Source organism: Trachemys scripta, chromosome 1 (assembly GCF_013100865.1).
Source record: "Trachemys scripta elegans isolate TJP31775 chromosome 1, CAS_Tse_1.0, whole genome shotgun sequence".
Taxonomy (NCBI): Eukaryota; Metazoa; Chordata; order Testudines; family Emydidae; genus Trachemys; species Trachemys scripta.
In genome coordinates, this window is record NC_048298.1 from 107,471,633 (window position 1) to 107,487,047 (window position 15,415).

Consider the following 15,415-nt stretch of genomic DNA (forward strand, 5'->3'; position numbering starts at 1 on the left):
ATCAAGGAGGAGTAGAAAGATAGCATCAAGATAACTATGTCCTTTCCACCTACTTCCCTCCAGAATATGCTGAAAACTCTTCTGTGTTAACTGGGAATCTAATCCTTGGTTTGTTAGTTTAAATTCCAATATGTATATCCATTTCCCTGTATTTTTACCACGCTTGGGAACTATTGGATTCAAATTCATTGCACTGTTCCTGTACACAAAACAGTGGAACTAGGCTCTTTGCTGGGGTCACTTTGTCCTGAGCCTTCTCATTACAGTGTTCCTCTGTGCGCTAAAGTGTGATTTCTAGAAGTCCTTATACTTTCATCTCTCCAAGTCCTAAATATACTCTCAAGCGCATTCCTTTTTTATGAGTAAGTATAATTATATTCCTTGATTCCGCCCCTCCCCCATCAATATCCCATTACCCTGCACTGTTTTTCTTCCTCATGAAGAGATCAGCTTCAGTTTTTATTTTTAAAGAGCACAGTTAATGCTGCTAACAGGGTGGTGATGGATGCACTGGAGTGTTATGCGTCAGATGCGGGTTAGGCTTCTGTTTGTAGACTTTTGTTGGGGTGCTGAAAAGATGGGACTAAATAGGCGTATATTTGGAAAAAATAATTTTTGAAGTTACTTGTTTTCTTTCTGAGCTGCCAGCATGGTTAAAAAACCCATACAAAATATCTATTTCATTATTCATCTCCTATTAACTATCCCACTGATGCAATGTAACTTACAGGAACTTGGTGTCCATGACATTTTCCATTGTAATGGATGAATTTATCATTTAGAATTAGCTATTTGGGTACTTTGTGCCCTGCAATGATTGTGAATATGTTATACATGTGTGAGAGATGGTTCTTGAACTGATTTCTTTGCAGGCTCATGAAGCTACACTGGAGGCCAAGGCCAGCCCAGAGCTGAATGACCGATTCCAGCAGCTGGAGCGGGAGGTGGCACTGTACCAGGAAGACACCAGTAAGGCTCAAGCTGAAGTGGATCGTCTTCTGGAAATCCTGAAGGAGATGGAAAATGAAAAGAATGATAAAGATAAAAAGATAGCAGAACTTGAGAGGTAAGAGGGATGTATGGGTACAAGGGAGAATTGGGGCTGAAGGAAGTGGAAATTGATTATTCAATTTCTTCTTTTCTCAGTAATCCTTAAGTGCCTGTGTTGGGAAAATCTGCTCTGGGTTTTGCTTCTTTGGTCCTTGACCTCAGTTTCTTAAACAAGTTTAAAGATGCCTGGCTGCAGTTCTCTGACTGGATGTTAAGAAAATAGATCTGATGCATCTGAACTATAAGAGAAAAGGAGATGGGAGGAAAAGTTGCTGAAATCATTGTGTTCATTGAGGAAGAGAAATAAATGAAGTTTATGCTTCTAGTTAATACACTGTTGAAATATGGCTGACCTCCAACACAGACTGGGCAAATAGATTTGTAGGGACTGGAATTCTAATTGTTGCTGCAAGTCCCTTTGACAGATGCTGTGGAATACTCATAGAAACAGAAGTGAACTTCAAATATGTTCCCTCTGCTTCATGTAAACTGTTTTTGTCCAAACCATACTTAACTCCAGCACTTTTTTTTTTCAGTTATTTCTCTCTCTCTCTCTCTCTACATTCGTGCCCTGGTGCTTTATTTTTCTAAATCCTATTCATTTTCTGGTTGGGGAATTATGTCATGTGTGGTGATGCCACTGGCCTTTGCGATCAGAATCACTAGCAATAGATTTCATGGAAGGCATGGAAACAGCTTCTGTCTCCTTAATGTAGTCTCTTCTCTCCCTCAGCAAAATGTCAGGATGGATACTCCTGGGGGAATTCTGCACCACTGCACATGTGCAGAATTTGTGTTCCCCACAGATTTCTTTGCTTCACTGCAGAAAAATGACTTTCTGACGGAGAAGCAAAGGGAAGCCACAAGAGCAGTATGTTTTGGGTGCCCAGGGCAGCCGGCAGAGAGATAAATCACTGCGGGTCAGGAGGCAGGACTGGGGAAGACCCAGCTGGTGGCTCCTACCCTGCGCTGGGATCAGCTGCTAGTCAGAGCTGGGCCGGGGAGGACGGGACTTCCTCTTTTCCTGCACAGCATCTGGGGCCAGGTCAGACCCACCCCCAGATTTCTCCCCTGGCTGCAGGAAGCTCTGCAAACTCCCCCGCTTCCTGTATCCATCGCTCCTCAGCTGCAGGGGGAGGCATCCCTCTACAGGAAGCTGCCCCCCCCCATCAACCAACCCCCGTACATTCAGACCCTCCTGCCCCCTCACTCAGAACCCCCCGCCCCAATGAGCCCCACTCCGCCTGCACGTGGACCACCCCGACGAGTCACCCACATCCGGGTCCCCACCCCACTGAGCCCTAACCAGTTGAACCTGGATCCCCACCCTGCTGAGCCCCACTCCCCCAGCATCTGGACCTCCCATTGGGCCCCCACACCCAGATCCCCCCCCCTGCTGAGCTCTATCCCCCCCACACCCAGACCACCCCACCGCCAAGCCTCAACCACCTTCACCTGGACTCTCTTGCAAAGTCCAATTACTGTTGCACCCAGAACCCACAACAAGCCACTATACATCCAGATCCCCCACTGAGCTGCCTGCAGCCAGATTGCCCCACACAGAATCCTCTCAACCCACCTCTGTGCAGCCAGTGACCTATGCTTCTCAGTGCCATGATGGAGCCTCCACATTTATTGCCTCCACATTTATTTGCAGAATTTTGCAGAATTTTAATTTTTTTGGTGCAGAATTTTAAATATTTTGGCACAGAATGCCCTAGGAGTAGATGTAAGATAAGTAAGGACAGCAATGTGTTACTTTCTGACCTTCTATTTTGTAATGTGCCAAGCACCTTTTGGGGCTTTTTAAGCTCTAGTATTGAAAATAACATATATTTTGTTTGCTTTGATAGTTACTTTGAAAAACAATTAGCCTGGGAAAACTAAATGAAAATTTGTATTTTTCACAAATGCCATGTGGCATGTTAAACACTTTTTTTTGATACTAGAGTGGCTTCTGTATGTTATCCCATCAGGACTTAACTGCATTGCATTTAGTGTCAGGAAAACTATAAAAGTTGAGGAAGAGACCTGAGCAGAACTTTCATTTGTAACATCACTAAAGCCACGACTGAAGGGCCTTTCTAGATCTTCTTACTGGTGTTACTGAGGTTTGTGCATGGGAAGCCTCTTCCTGCATGTCAGACCACCCATGCCAATCTGGGACCTCAATCTAGTTCTGAGAAACCACCCTTCAAAGCCCATGGCAACTTGCTCTCTGTTACACTTGTCCATGAAGACGGCATTTCTAGTGACCATTACCTCAGCACGAAGGATAGGGGAAATAGCAGCGCTGATGGCATACGGTTGTTTTTAAAGACAGTCATACTGAGGCTGCTTCCCAAGTTCCTCCCCAAAGTAGCCTTCACCTTTCATATGAATCAGCTAATTCACAAAAACCGCATTGTGTTAACAGGGAGGCGATATTACATATGCTAGATGTTAGGAGAGCTGTAGCATTTTATTTGGACAGGACTAAGGACTTTAGGAAGTCTCCTAAACTCTTCCTTTCATTTGCAGAATAATCAAAAGGTTCCACAATATCAATTCAAAGACTCAAAATGGGTCTCCAGTTGTATTTATCACTGTTACCATGCATGCAATCCGCTGCCTCAGTCGGGAATCCACACGCCCTCCACAAGATCAGTTTCTACCTCAGTCAGGTCTCTTAAAAATGTCCCCATCTCAGAAATTTGCAGAGTGGCAACCTGGGCTTCTGCCCATATGTTCTCAGAACACTATGTGAACAGTTTAGACTCAGCCTCTTATGCCATCTTCAGCTCCACAGTACTGTCTACAACGCTCCGTGGGGGATATTGCTGTAAAGTCATCCATAGGGACACTACTCAAAGAAGAAGAGTTCTACTCACCTTGTGCAGTAATCATGGTTCTTCGAGATGTATGCCCATATAGGTGCTCCACAATCTTCCCTTCTCCCCTCTACTTTGGATTTATCAGTAAGGAGCTCTGTGGTAGAGAATGAATTGAGGGAGGTTCGCTTATGCAGTGCTTGATGGCCTCGAGGCAGACCACAAAGGGGTGTGGGCGGCGCATGCTTGGGCCAATAGGACACTGCTACCTAAAATCTCCAATTAGGGGCACAGGGGCGCAAATACATCTATAGTGGAGCACCCGTAGGGGGACACATCTCGAAGAACCATTGTTACTGCACAAGGTGAGTAACTTCCTCCTCCATGTGCCCAAGACCAGAGAATTCTTGCAAACAGTCTCTTTTGGTCCACATCTGCTCCTCTGCCGTCCTAATACTCTACACCAAGAGCATAAGGGGTGGGATGGACCAGCTGCCTCTTCAGTTCCTTCTTACTGCTGCATGGTTTGAGTCAGAACTTTCAATGTCCAGAGCCTCTCCTTTATTCTCCAGTCTTGTCTTCAAACCTGTTAAAATTTCAGTTTATCAGTTTTATCTTTAGTATAGGTAGTGTAAATTGTTTTTAATAGTATAGTTAGTGATTAGTTAGGTTCCCCACCCCCTGGAATCCTTCTGGTTCCTAATATGGTAATTAGATTATACCCAGAACACCACACTTCAAAAACTGTCTCCCCTGTCCCTGCTCCTACTTGGTCAGTGACAACCACCAGTGCTGCTTTGGGAAAGTGCATATCTCTGCCAGATACAGTATCTGTCGCTTCTTCCCTATCCGGACCCATCGGGTGCAGGAATTGCCACTTAAAAAGTACATCATGGAAAAAGATACGAGACCCCAGTCAGTCCCAGGCCGAGGGACCCCTGTATATCGACCAATCAGAGAGAAGCGCCCCTCCTACCATGGTGCCTGACTCAGGAGTGAGAGAGATTACATCTATGGATCCTCTCAGGGCTGTCAGAAGAGTAGGGAATGCTCTCATAAGCAGAAGAGCATATTCCTCCTCTAAGTCCACTCCAAAGAGGACAGATCTGATACTGTCCATGTCAGGCAAGTCTTCGCACTCAGCCCACAAAGACATAAAACATCCTAAGTCCCCAGGACAAGATAAAAACTCATAAGAGCAAGGCTCTATTTGTACCAAACTGCACGATCCTACACTCTCTCAGGGCAGGTGGTGGACCCCATGCCTGGATCCAGTGATACCCCGTGCCTCCATAGCCCACCTTTGATTTTTCCTACAGGCCCTACTGGGGACCATGGGACCCATATGCAAGATATCCAGGGTCTGTGTTATCTAACAGGGAGTCATACCATCCCTACACTCTGAGAGAACAACTGGAGCTTTCTCCTCATCCTGTTGAAGAAGAAGCTAATGAGCTGGATCCACTTGTCCCACCAGTATTGACAAAGATGCCCTGAAGATTTGATTGGACAGGGCACGAGTCATCCTAATCACTGCAAATGCCCAGGTAGTTCTGATATCTAAGTCTTCTACAAATGTTGTCCTGTCCACCTATCAGCATTCGATTCTTCTTGGATTTCTTGACCCAGGAGAATGGCAGAGTCAAGCATCCCAACCTTGATGCACTTCATCTCATGGCTTGGTATTTGGATGGGCATCAAACTTAGAATGTTCCTGTTCTGAAGCCATGCAAATAATTCTTAATAAGAGCAAAAAGGACTCCATCAGGAAATATCTTGCCAAGTGCAAAGATTTCTATCTCTGGGTTCAGCAAAACCACATAACTCCAGAGACAGCAGACATTATGGCTATTTTGGATTATCTTTTTACTCTAAAGATTATGGGCTTTTCCTTTAGTTTGCTATGGGTTCCCCTGGTGGTAATCAGTGTGTGTTACCTGCTTTGGACAGTTATTGCATCTTTACTCACCGAGGAACAGCCAGTTTTTTGAAAGGTCTAATCAGAACCTTCCCACCAGTTTAAAAAAAAAAAAAGCCACCTCCTCACTGGGACCTTAACTTAGTGTTTTCTGCGCTCACTAAGCCACCATTTAAACTGCTAGCTACATATTCCATGTCTCATATGTCCATGAATGTTGCCTTCCTTGTTGTCATCGCCTCGGCCATAAGGGTAGGTATATTCTGGGCCCTAAAAACTATACACAATGTTATATAAGGACAAAGTCTTGCTACCGCTATACCCTAAATTCATTGCTAACATAGTTTTGGAATTTCACATAAACCAGTCAATTCAACTACCTGTGTTTTTTCTGAAGCCCCAAGCCTCTCCCAAGCAGAGAAGACTTCATTCCCTTCGCATAAGACGCGCATTTGCATTGCAGAGAACAAAATCGATCAGTAAGTCACCTAAACTATTCATTACTGTAGCAGAGTGAGTCCAAGGTCAAGCTCTATCCTCCGAGGATCTCTAAATGGATCTCTGGTTGTATCCTACTCTATCAGTTTGCACAGCTTCCTCACCCACGCAGGGTAAGGGCTCACTCTACAAGGTCAGAAGGGGCCTCACTATCATTACTCCAAGAGGTGCCCATTCTTGATGTTTGCAGGACAGCTATGTGGCATTCCATCCACACATTCTTGAGACGACATGCTTTGGTCCAAGACTCCTTTGCTGACACATTCTTTGGGACAGAGGTTTTACAAACAGTACCACCTTCATCCTTACACCCTCCTCTCTGAATACTGCTTGTCAGTCACCCACAGTGGAATACACATAGGGATCAGCACTCAAAGAACAAAGGGAAATTACGTACTTTTGCAACTGGAGTTCTTCAAGATGTGTAGGTCCTTATCTGTATTCCACTACCCGCCCTCCTTCCCCTATGCTTTGGATACTGGCAAAATTCTCAGTAGAGATGGAACCAAAGAGGCGGTCTGTCTGCCTTGCCCTACCCCTCTCATTGTAGAGCACCAGGAGAGCAGGGGTGCACTTGCAGACTAATGGACGCCACTTGCAAGAATTCTCTGGTATCAGGCATGTGGAGCACATGCATACCCACAGTGTAATACGCTTAGGGGGATACAGAACCCAGTTACAAAGTTAAGTAACTTCCCTTCCTACAGCCTCATCTCAGTATGTCCCATGCTATTTGATTAGTGGTTTGTTGCCTCCCAGATAAGAGCAGCCTTTTCTCTTGTACTTCAACTGTTCTCACCTTTTCCCCCTCACCACAAAATTCTTCTCTGAAACTTTTCTTCCTCTGCCATGAGTTTTCAGATAAGAGAAGAGGTAATATCATATCTGCTAAATTTATAGGTTGTTCCTGTTTTTGTCTTTCGTGCTTATTTGTGAACTGGTCTTGCATACTTACCTGATATCCATGTCACTATCTGGTTCCTGTAGAAGATAAGTGCTTGGTGCTTTAAAGCAGCCATTCCCAAACTGTGATTCACAGAGAATGGGCTGATCACATGTTGGCTTCTTCTGCTATTTTTACAGTTGTTCGAGTTCTTCAATGGAAAGAATAGCTTTATTGCGGGTTAAAAAAAAAAAAGAGCTAAACTAGTTGTCTTTGCTACAGGCTGCTGCCACATGGAGCTGGAGAAGAAACAAGTTTCTTTCAGAGAACAAAACTATTAGTGCACATGAGAACTTATAGCATAGAGGATTGTTAGGAGCCCTTCTCTGTGCTTTCCCCTCTCCAAAAGAAAAGGGCACAAGGAAGTTGGATAGCATGTCATGAAGAGAAAATGAGTAGCAAGGTTGCATATATAGAGGGAGAAGAGGAAAAGGAGACTAGATAGCAGAGGGAAGTATTTGCACGGAAGCAGTGAAGAATAAAGAATAAGAATTCAGTAGATTGGAGCGGAAGATTAACAACAGAAAAACAGTAGACCCTCTGCTTAACTTTTTTGAGAGAGGACAAAACTGCATTAAATTTAATTTTAAATTAGGGTTACCATACGTCCGGATTTCCCCGGACATGTCCGGCTTTTTGGGACTCAAATCCCTGTCCGGGGGGAAATCCCAAAAAGCCGAACATGTCCGGGAAAATCCGGCGCCGCTGGGCCGGGGGCTGGCCCGGTGCCGGGCAGCCGGGGGGTAGGCCGTGCCCGGCGGCTGGGGGGTAGGCCGTGCCGGGCGGCCGGGGGGTGCGCCGGCGGTGCCGGGCGGCCGGGGGGTGTTGTATAAGTCTACTGTTACCTGTTGGGGTGGAGTGTTACTGCTGGCTGGCTGGCTGCTGCAGCTGTTGAGGTTTGCTGTGATTATGCTTTCTTTGTATTAAAGAGGAACTAGTCTAGTTATGTTAAGTTCAACTCTCGTCGTTTGCATTCAAGTCATGTTGCACTGGCTACAGACACAGTCTAAGGTTTGCTACTATTCCTTAAGATTTAAACATAGCAAAACTTATTGTTTTATATTCTTATTTTCTGCTCCTTTCCTTCCTCCACTCTTGGCCCAAACCTCTATCCTACAGTCTCTCTCTATTAACTAAAACTCCAGTTCTGTAAGCTGTCTCAGCAACTACCTTGATAGAGGTCTGTATTGTATCATGCTTGAGTCTTCTTGTGACTGTTATCCTTCAATAAACAGGCAGAATTAAAGTAGAAGAGAAAAAAATTAAGGATGATATTGAGCATCAAAGTAATTGGAATGGTTAAAATGTTTACACTACATCATTATGCTGACTTCTCAGTATCCATCCTCTGTCAAAGACAGGAAATATTAATAGCTGTTCCCTTCCTGTCATGCCTGCCAGCCTAGGCATAGTAATTAGGTCCTGTTGGATAGCCAAAAGAAGGAGGTGTAGTTGTCTGCCACCCCTTCAGTATTGTGTGTGTGTGTGTGTGTGTGTGTCTCTCTCTCTCTCTCTCACACACACACACACACACACACACACACACACACACACAGTAGCATTGCTGCGTCTCCTAAAAATTCTGCAAAGACCAGTGCTTTGACCCAGGAGTCAAATTACAGTAATATCTGTCTGGTTCGGTGTTTCAATGAAAACTGAGAAATTGTTCAGTCACCACATCTCTGGTAGTCTCATCCTTCCATAAAATAATTTGAATTCCTTGCGATGCTTCATTTAGCCATTTGGGTATTTCACTTCAGTACCAGGTTTCATGAGATTTCTACAGATGGATTCTTCGAATGTATTCTGCATAGAGTGAGGCGGTTACTTTGGCAGCTACCATCAGGAACTGCATTCAGTGCTGAGGGAGCAGAAGGGTGAAGGGAAATTAAATCTTGATGGAATAAATAATCCTACACTCTGCTTAAAAAAAAGTCTCTACCATAGTGAAGTCAGTGTCCATCTTTGTTAAGGGGAGCCTGTGTGGTGGGTCCTATGAGAAAATGGGACATGATGGCCATTTTGAAAGAGTTGTGGCTATGTTGGTCCAGGATATTAGAAAGACAAGGTGGGTGAAGTCATATTTTTTATTGGACCAACTTCTGTTGGTGAAAGAGACACGCTTTCGAGCTACACAGACCTGAAGAAGAGCTCGGTGTAGGTCAAAAGCTTGTCTTTTTCACCAACTGAAGTTAATCCAATAAAAGACATTACCTCACCCACCTTGTGTCGTTTTGAAAGAGAGCAGTTTGTGATGAATTTGTCTCAAGATTATTTAAGGTGCCATCCCCTGCTGAAAGAGAAACTTAATTTTGAAGAATAAGAGCAAAAAAATATTCTTAACCCTAAATATTTATTTTCAGATACTACCCATTGTACAAAATCTATTTAACGTAGGTAGGAGTACCAGTATGGGAATACAGGGTGATCAAGGGGAGATGGTAAAAGATGGAAAATGGGATTGAAGGGAAGATTGGTTTGTGGGTGTACAGGATGGGAAGGGCAGAAGGGGTGGGGATTTGAGGTGTGTTTTTTGGAGGGCAGGAGGGAAAGAAAAAAACTGAATTGTATGCTCCGGCTGCTTTCTGCTGGTCCAGAGTGGTGTAAAGCAGATAGAACTTACTGGTAAATCAAGCCCTAAAAGTTCATTTTTTTCAGTGGTTTTAGTTGGGTAGTACATATTCTTCTTTGAGTGCTTGCTCATATTGATTCCATGTTAGGTGTGTGCATGTCCACATGCACGGCTGTCGGAGATTTTTCCCTTAGTGGTATCCGAAGGGCCAGCTCTGGCTCCCCCTGGAGACCTGCACTCATAGACTGGTATATGAGGCGCCACTGGCCTTGCGCCCTCTCGTTCCTTTTTACCGCCCATGACAATTGCTTGAACATCTCTTGCAATTTCAAGCTCCCTTGTGGTTTTATCTGTGGACTTTCTTGGACTTTTCTGTGTACAGTTTTTAGTGTTAGTAGTAGTTATGTTAGATAGAGGTCCAATCTAAGATGTCATCGCGGGGACGGGGCGTGCCCCACTTTCCAAACTTCAAAGCGTGTGCAACCTGCCACAAGCTCAGGCCAATGAGTGACCTGCATACAGGCTGCTTAAAGTGCCTCAGGGAAGCTCACATCAAGGAAAAGTAGAAGATCTGCAAGGACTTAGGCCACGCAATCTTAAGGACAGGGACATTCGTTTGAAGGCCCTGTTATTGGAAGCTACCTTTGTCTGGCTTCAGAGCCGTGCTGTTCTGACTCAACACGGAGCATGTCAGCCTTGGTGCGGAGTGCTCCACTGGCATCGGGCTCTTCCCAACACTGTTCCCCTTCCCCATACTGAAAAAGAGGCACAAAAAGCAGTGCAGCGACAGGGGGCGCTCCCCAGGACAACAGAGAGACATGCGGGGAATTCCTAACGAAGCACAACCCGTGCCGGGCTGCTCACCTTCCCCAGAGCTGCAGTTGGCAGCAGCTATGCCTCCTAGGGAACCCAGTCCTGTTCAGGACCCACCACCAACTCTTGGGAGCTCTTGGGGACCCTTACACCTTCGAGCCCCCTTGATACCGGAGGCTTTTCAGGCAGCGAAATACCTCATGTCATTCCCGGTGCCTCCCACGCTTAGAGACACTCACCTATTTGGAGAATCGGTGAAGGCGGTCACCTCGAGAGGGAAGTCCTCAATGGGGCCGCCCCAGTGGGCCTCGACCCGGCGCAGGTCCCCATCCCATCACCAGTTGCCGGATCCGCGGCATTGATCTCCGGCATCATGGCACTGGTCACTGGCTTCCCAGTCACCGGCCCCCCAGCACCACTCTCCATCACCACACCATATGTGTCTAGCACCACGGCAGTGGTTACTGACTCCCCACCACCTGTCCCAAGTGCGGCACCGCTCTCTCTCTCCGCATCATAGCCGGCAGGAGATGGTAATAACGCTCCTCCCTGGTCACCGAGGGAGGAGTCCTCATCAGAGCCTTGGGAGGAAGCTACCCCTCCTGTCATAGCACTGACACCAGCCGAACACACCAGACTTTGCTGTGGGTCCGTCGACGGCTTGGCCGCCAGCGCAATGACCCTATTGGACCCCCGGGGGGTTCCCACTGATGGCGGGACCGTATTCCCAGCCAGTGTTCTCAGTAGTCTCCGAGAGGTAGATCCCGGCACCAACCCGGCCACCACCACTGGAGACCGACTCTGAACCAGACCCCAATACTGAAACTCCAGCAGCCCTGGTGCTGTTGACCATGGCTATGGAGGAAGAGTCAGCCACTCCTGCAGTGACAGCCTCTTCCACGTTCTCTCCAGATAAGGCAGTTGTGGGGCCCACCAACATGCTACCACCAAATGATTTTCAGGCCCACCAGGAGTTCCTCAAATTAATCAACTCGAACTTGGAGTTGGAGGCATAGGAGCTTAATGGGCCAATGGACAGCCTTTTTGATATATTGGCTGTGGCACTCCCAGTGCATGACAGGGTATTCAAGCTGGTCAAGGCACTGTGGGAAATCCCATCTTCTCTGCCCCCAACATCTAAATGGGCAGGGAGGAAGTACTATGTCCCTGCCGAGGACAGCTACAGGTACTCAGACACTCCACCTTGGTCGCTAGTGGTTCTGCCACCAATGAACGAGACAGGCAGGGACAAACAAGTGCAATCCCTAAAAATAAAGATGCTAAAAAGCTGGACTTACTCAGGAGAAAGGTTTAATCGACGGCCAGCCTGCAACTGCGCATCTCCAACCGCAAGCATTGCTGGGGAGGTACAACTTCAACGTCTGGGACTCAATGGCCAAATTTAAGGACTTCCTGCCTCAGGAGACGAGACAGCAATTCTTGGCCATTACGGGAGAGCACAAGCAGTGGCCAGAGCATCTCTCCAGGCTGCCTTGGACACAGCTGGTTCAGCGGCAAGGTCAATGACAGTTCATTGCTACAATCCTGAGGGTTATCCCATAAGTTGCGTAGCTGGTCCAGACCCTTTCTTTCAAGGACAATGCGCTGTTCTCAGAACAAACTGACATCAGCCTATGTGGTCTAAAAGATTCATAGGCCACTCTGCGTTCCTTGAGCTTGTTCATGGTGCCGGCCTCCCGTATGCACTTCCAGACACAGCCGCCTCCTAGATTCTCGGGCCCATCTTGCTAAAATCTCTACAGGAAAAGGGACAGAGGTTATAAATGTCACCAACCCACTCCATCCGCCCCGGCTTTGTGTAACTTCCTAGATTTTTAAGAAGGCAAGTTGAAAAAACAGAAATTCCAACATGTGGAATTATACTGACCCCTACATCGGTCAACCATAAGGTTGGGACCTTTAGATCAACAGTACAAACCCTGTACCACTAGAGCCAAGTAACTGTTAACAGTAGTAGGTTGTGTTATCTGCTATGTGAACCAACCACTAAAGGAGGATGAGACAAGTAACTAGACAGTGAGGTTTCACACCTAAAGTTAACATAATATAAAGACTCAGGACTCTCCTGAGTTAAATTCCAGGTTCTGGAGCTAGCAGGGCCGGCTCCAGGGTTTTTGCCACCCCAAGCAGCCCCCCCCCCCCCAAAAAAAAAGCTGTGATCGCGATCTGCGGCGGCAATTCGGCGGGAGGTCCTTAGCTTCAAGTGGGAGTGAGGGACTCTCCACCAAATTGCCGCCGAATAGCTGGACGTGCCACCCCTCTCCGGACTGGCCGCCCCAAGCACCTGCTTGCCAAGCTGGTGCCTGGAGCCGGCCCTGGGAGAGAGTATACACTAGTGGGTTATAGACCCTCCATCCCCATGTGCCCCCAGCCTGTCACTGTCCCCACTTTCTGCTCCTATCCATCCTCTCCTGAGTTGCTCCCACTGTCTCCCCTACTCTGTCCCCCTCATCCCTAGAGCTCTTGAACCCCATTTCCCTCCTTTTAAGCCTCTTCCTTGAATTCCTGCTCTGCTTCTATCCTTTGGCTCCTGCTCTATCCCTCTGCTCTTGTCTCCCTAGTTCTAATCTCTCTGCTCCCCAGCTCCACCCCTGGCTTCTCTTTCCCAGTAACCCCTCTCTGTTCCTCACCCTCTCCTTCATTATATTAAGTCTACTTCTTCTCTTCCTCCTCCATGCTGTCTGAGCACCAACATTGAGAGGACAAGAGCAAAAGTCGTCTTGTCTGAGTTCCAGTCCCTGGACTGGAACATGCTCAGTCACTCTCAGGGGAGTGGCATATTTGCAGCCTGGTTATCATGTAGGAGCTGGGACAGGATAAAGCATGCTCAGTGCAGATGAAATCTTAGAAAAACTAACTGCCAAACTCGTTATAAGGAGTTGAAAATTTATTTTATTGGACTAACTTCTGTTGGTAAGAGAGAGAGAGAGAAGCTCTTCTTCAGGTCTGGGAAACTTATTCAGAGCATCACAGCACAATGCAAGCTGGGACAGATTGTTTAGCATAAGTAATTAGCACATATTGTAAGGGACCATTCAAGGTAGTGTGGCCCATTAACACCTCTGCAGCCAAAAAGAGGGGGTTAGTGGATTACAGGTCGTTGTAATAAAGCATAAATCCAGTGTGTCTGTTCAGTCCATGATTTTTAGTGTCTGGCAGAATAACGAATTTAAGCTCCCAGACTCATGTTTCGAAAGTGTCTTGCAGGTTTCCTTTGAGGATGATCACTGATAGGTTAGACATAGAGTGATCACTTTGTGAAAAGTGTTCACCTACAGGTGATAGGAATTTTTTGTCTTTTATCATTTTCCTGTGTGAGTTCATTTGAGAGTGTAGTGATTGTCTGGTTTCATCCACATAGTTGTTGTTGGGGCATTTAGTGCTCTGGATGAGGTATACCATATGTTTTGATAGACATGTGTAGGATCCATGGATCTTGAAAGATGTGTTGTGGGAGTATCGATCATCATAGCAGTGGACAAATATATACAGGTTTCTGTTCTGGCAGGGTCTGCTGCCGCTTTGAGTTGATGTGCCATGGTCTGTGGGGAGCTTGCTCCTGATGATGAGCTTGGAGAGGTTGGAGGGTTGTTTGAATGCCAGAAGTGGGGGTTCAGAAAAGATTTTTTTCAGGATGGGGTTCCCATTGAGTATGGGTCATAGTTGTTTCATGATACCCTCTATGGGTTCTAGTGTGGGGTGCTAGGTGACCACTAGGGGTGTGCAATCAGAGGGGTTTTATTTCTGTATTGAAGCAGATTCTCTCGGGGTATTTGGGTGGCCCGTTCCATGGTGGAATCTACTTCTCTAGTGGTGGTTTTGAAGGTGGTTTTAAGTGTGTTATGGTGCATATCTTGGATTTTCTCTTCGGAGCATATTCTGTGGAATCTGAGTGCCTGACTGTAGGTAACTGATTTCTTGGTGTCTTAGGGGTGGTTACTGGATCCACAAAGGTAGGTGTGGTGATCCATAGATTTCTTGTATATGGTGGTTTGTAGGGTTCCATTGTTGAAGCTGATAGTCATGTCCAGGAAGTTGATGCTAGGGTGGCACTGTTCCAGAGAGTTTAATGTGTGGTGGTGGTTGAAATACTGGTGGCAATCTATGAGGAAGTTTAGGCTGTCTGTCCAGAGGATGAAAATATTATTGATGTATCTCAGGTATATCATTGGTTTCATGGTGCATTTGTCCAGGAATAATTCTTCAAGGTGGCTATGAAGAGGTTGGCATATTGAGGAGCCATCCTAGTACCCATAGCTATTCCCATGGTATGGATAAAAAGTGTTTGTTTTTTAATGTTAAATTGTTATGGGTGAGGATGAAATGGATAAGTTTGGCAATGCATTTGGGGTGGGTATCTGAGAGTTGTCCATTGTCTTATAAATACTTCTAAATATAACCTCACCCACCTTGTCTCTCTAATATTCTGGGACTGTCACGGCTACAACGACACTGCATACAAACTCGTAATATGTCTCTACTGAGCATGTGCCAACTGATTTTTCAGAATCTCAGCCAAATTTGGATGAATTTTCTTGGGGAGGGCAACAGCCACATCCCTGACACCAGGGTGATGCCCTTGCTCTGAATCATGGACATGCGAGTGCATCTCAATGGTTATAAAAACTTCTTTAACTTAGGCAAATCTCTCCCTTGTTACATTAGGCATAAAAAGGAACAGACCCCAAGATCTGTCCGCACACTACAGCAAGGATGAAAGGTCCATCAATGGCTATAAAACAAGTGAAATAAACACTAACTCCCCTTCTGCCCAAGACATCTGCAATGAA

General features: G+C 46.2%; 1 protein-coding gene across 15 annotated transcripts in view; it reads left to right on the forward strand.

The window, feature by feature from the left end:
• Nucleotides 1-15,415, forward strand: part of ERC1 (ELKS/RAB6-interacting/CAST family member 1) — a 530,185-nt gene that overhangs the window by 214,058 nt on the left and 300,712 nt on the right. For all 15 annotated transcript variants that reach the window (XM_034780724.1, XM_034780799.1, XM_034780743.1 and 12 more), the window contains one exon: nt 873-1,066. In XM_034780724.1, coding sequence (XP_034636615.1) covers nt 873-1,066 — 194 coding nt within the window. The remainder of the gene's footprint in view (nt 1-872; nt 1,067-15,415) is intronic.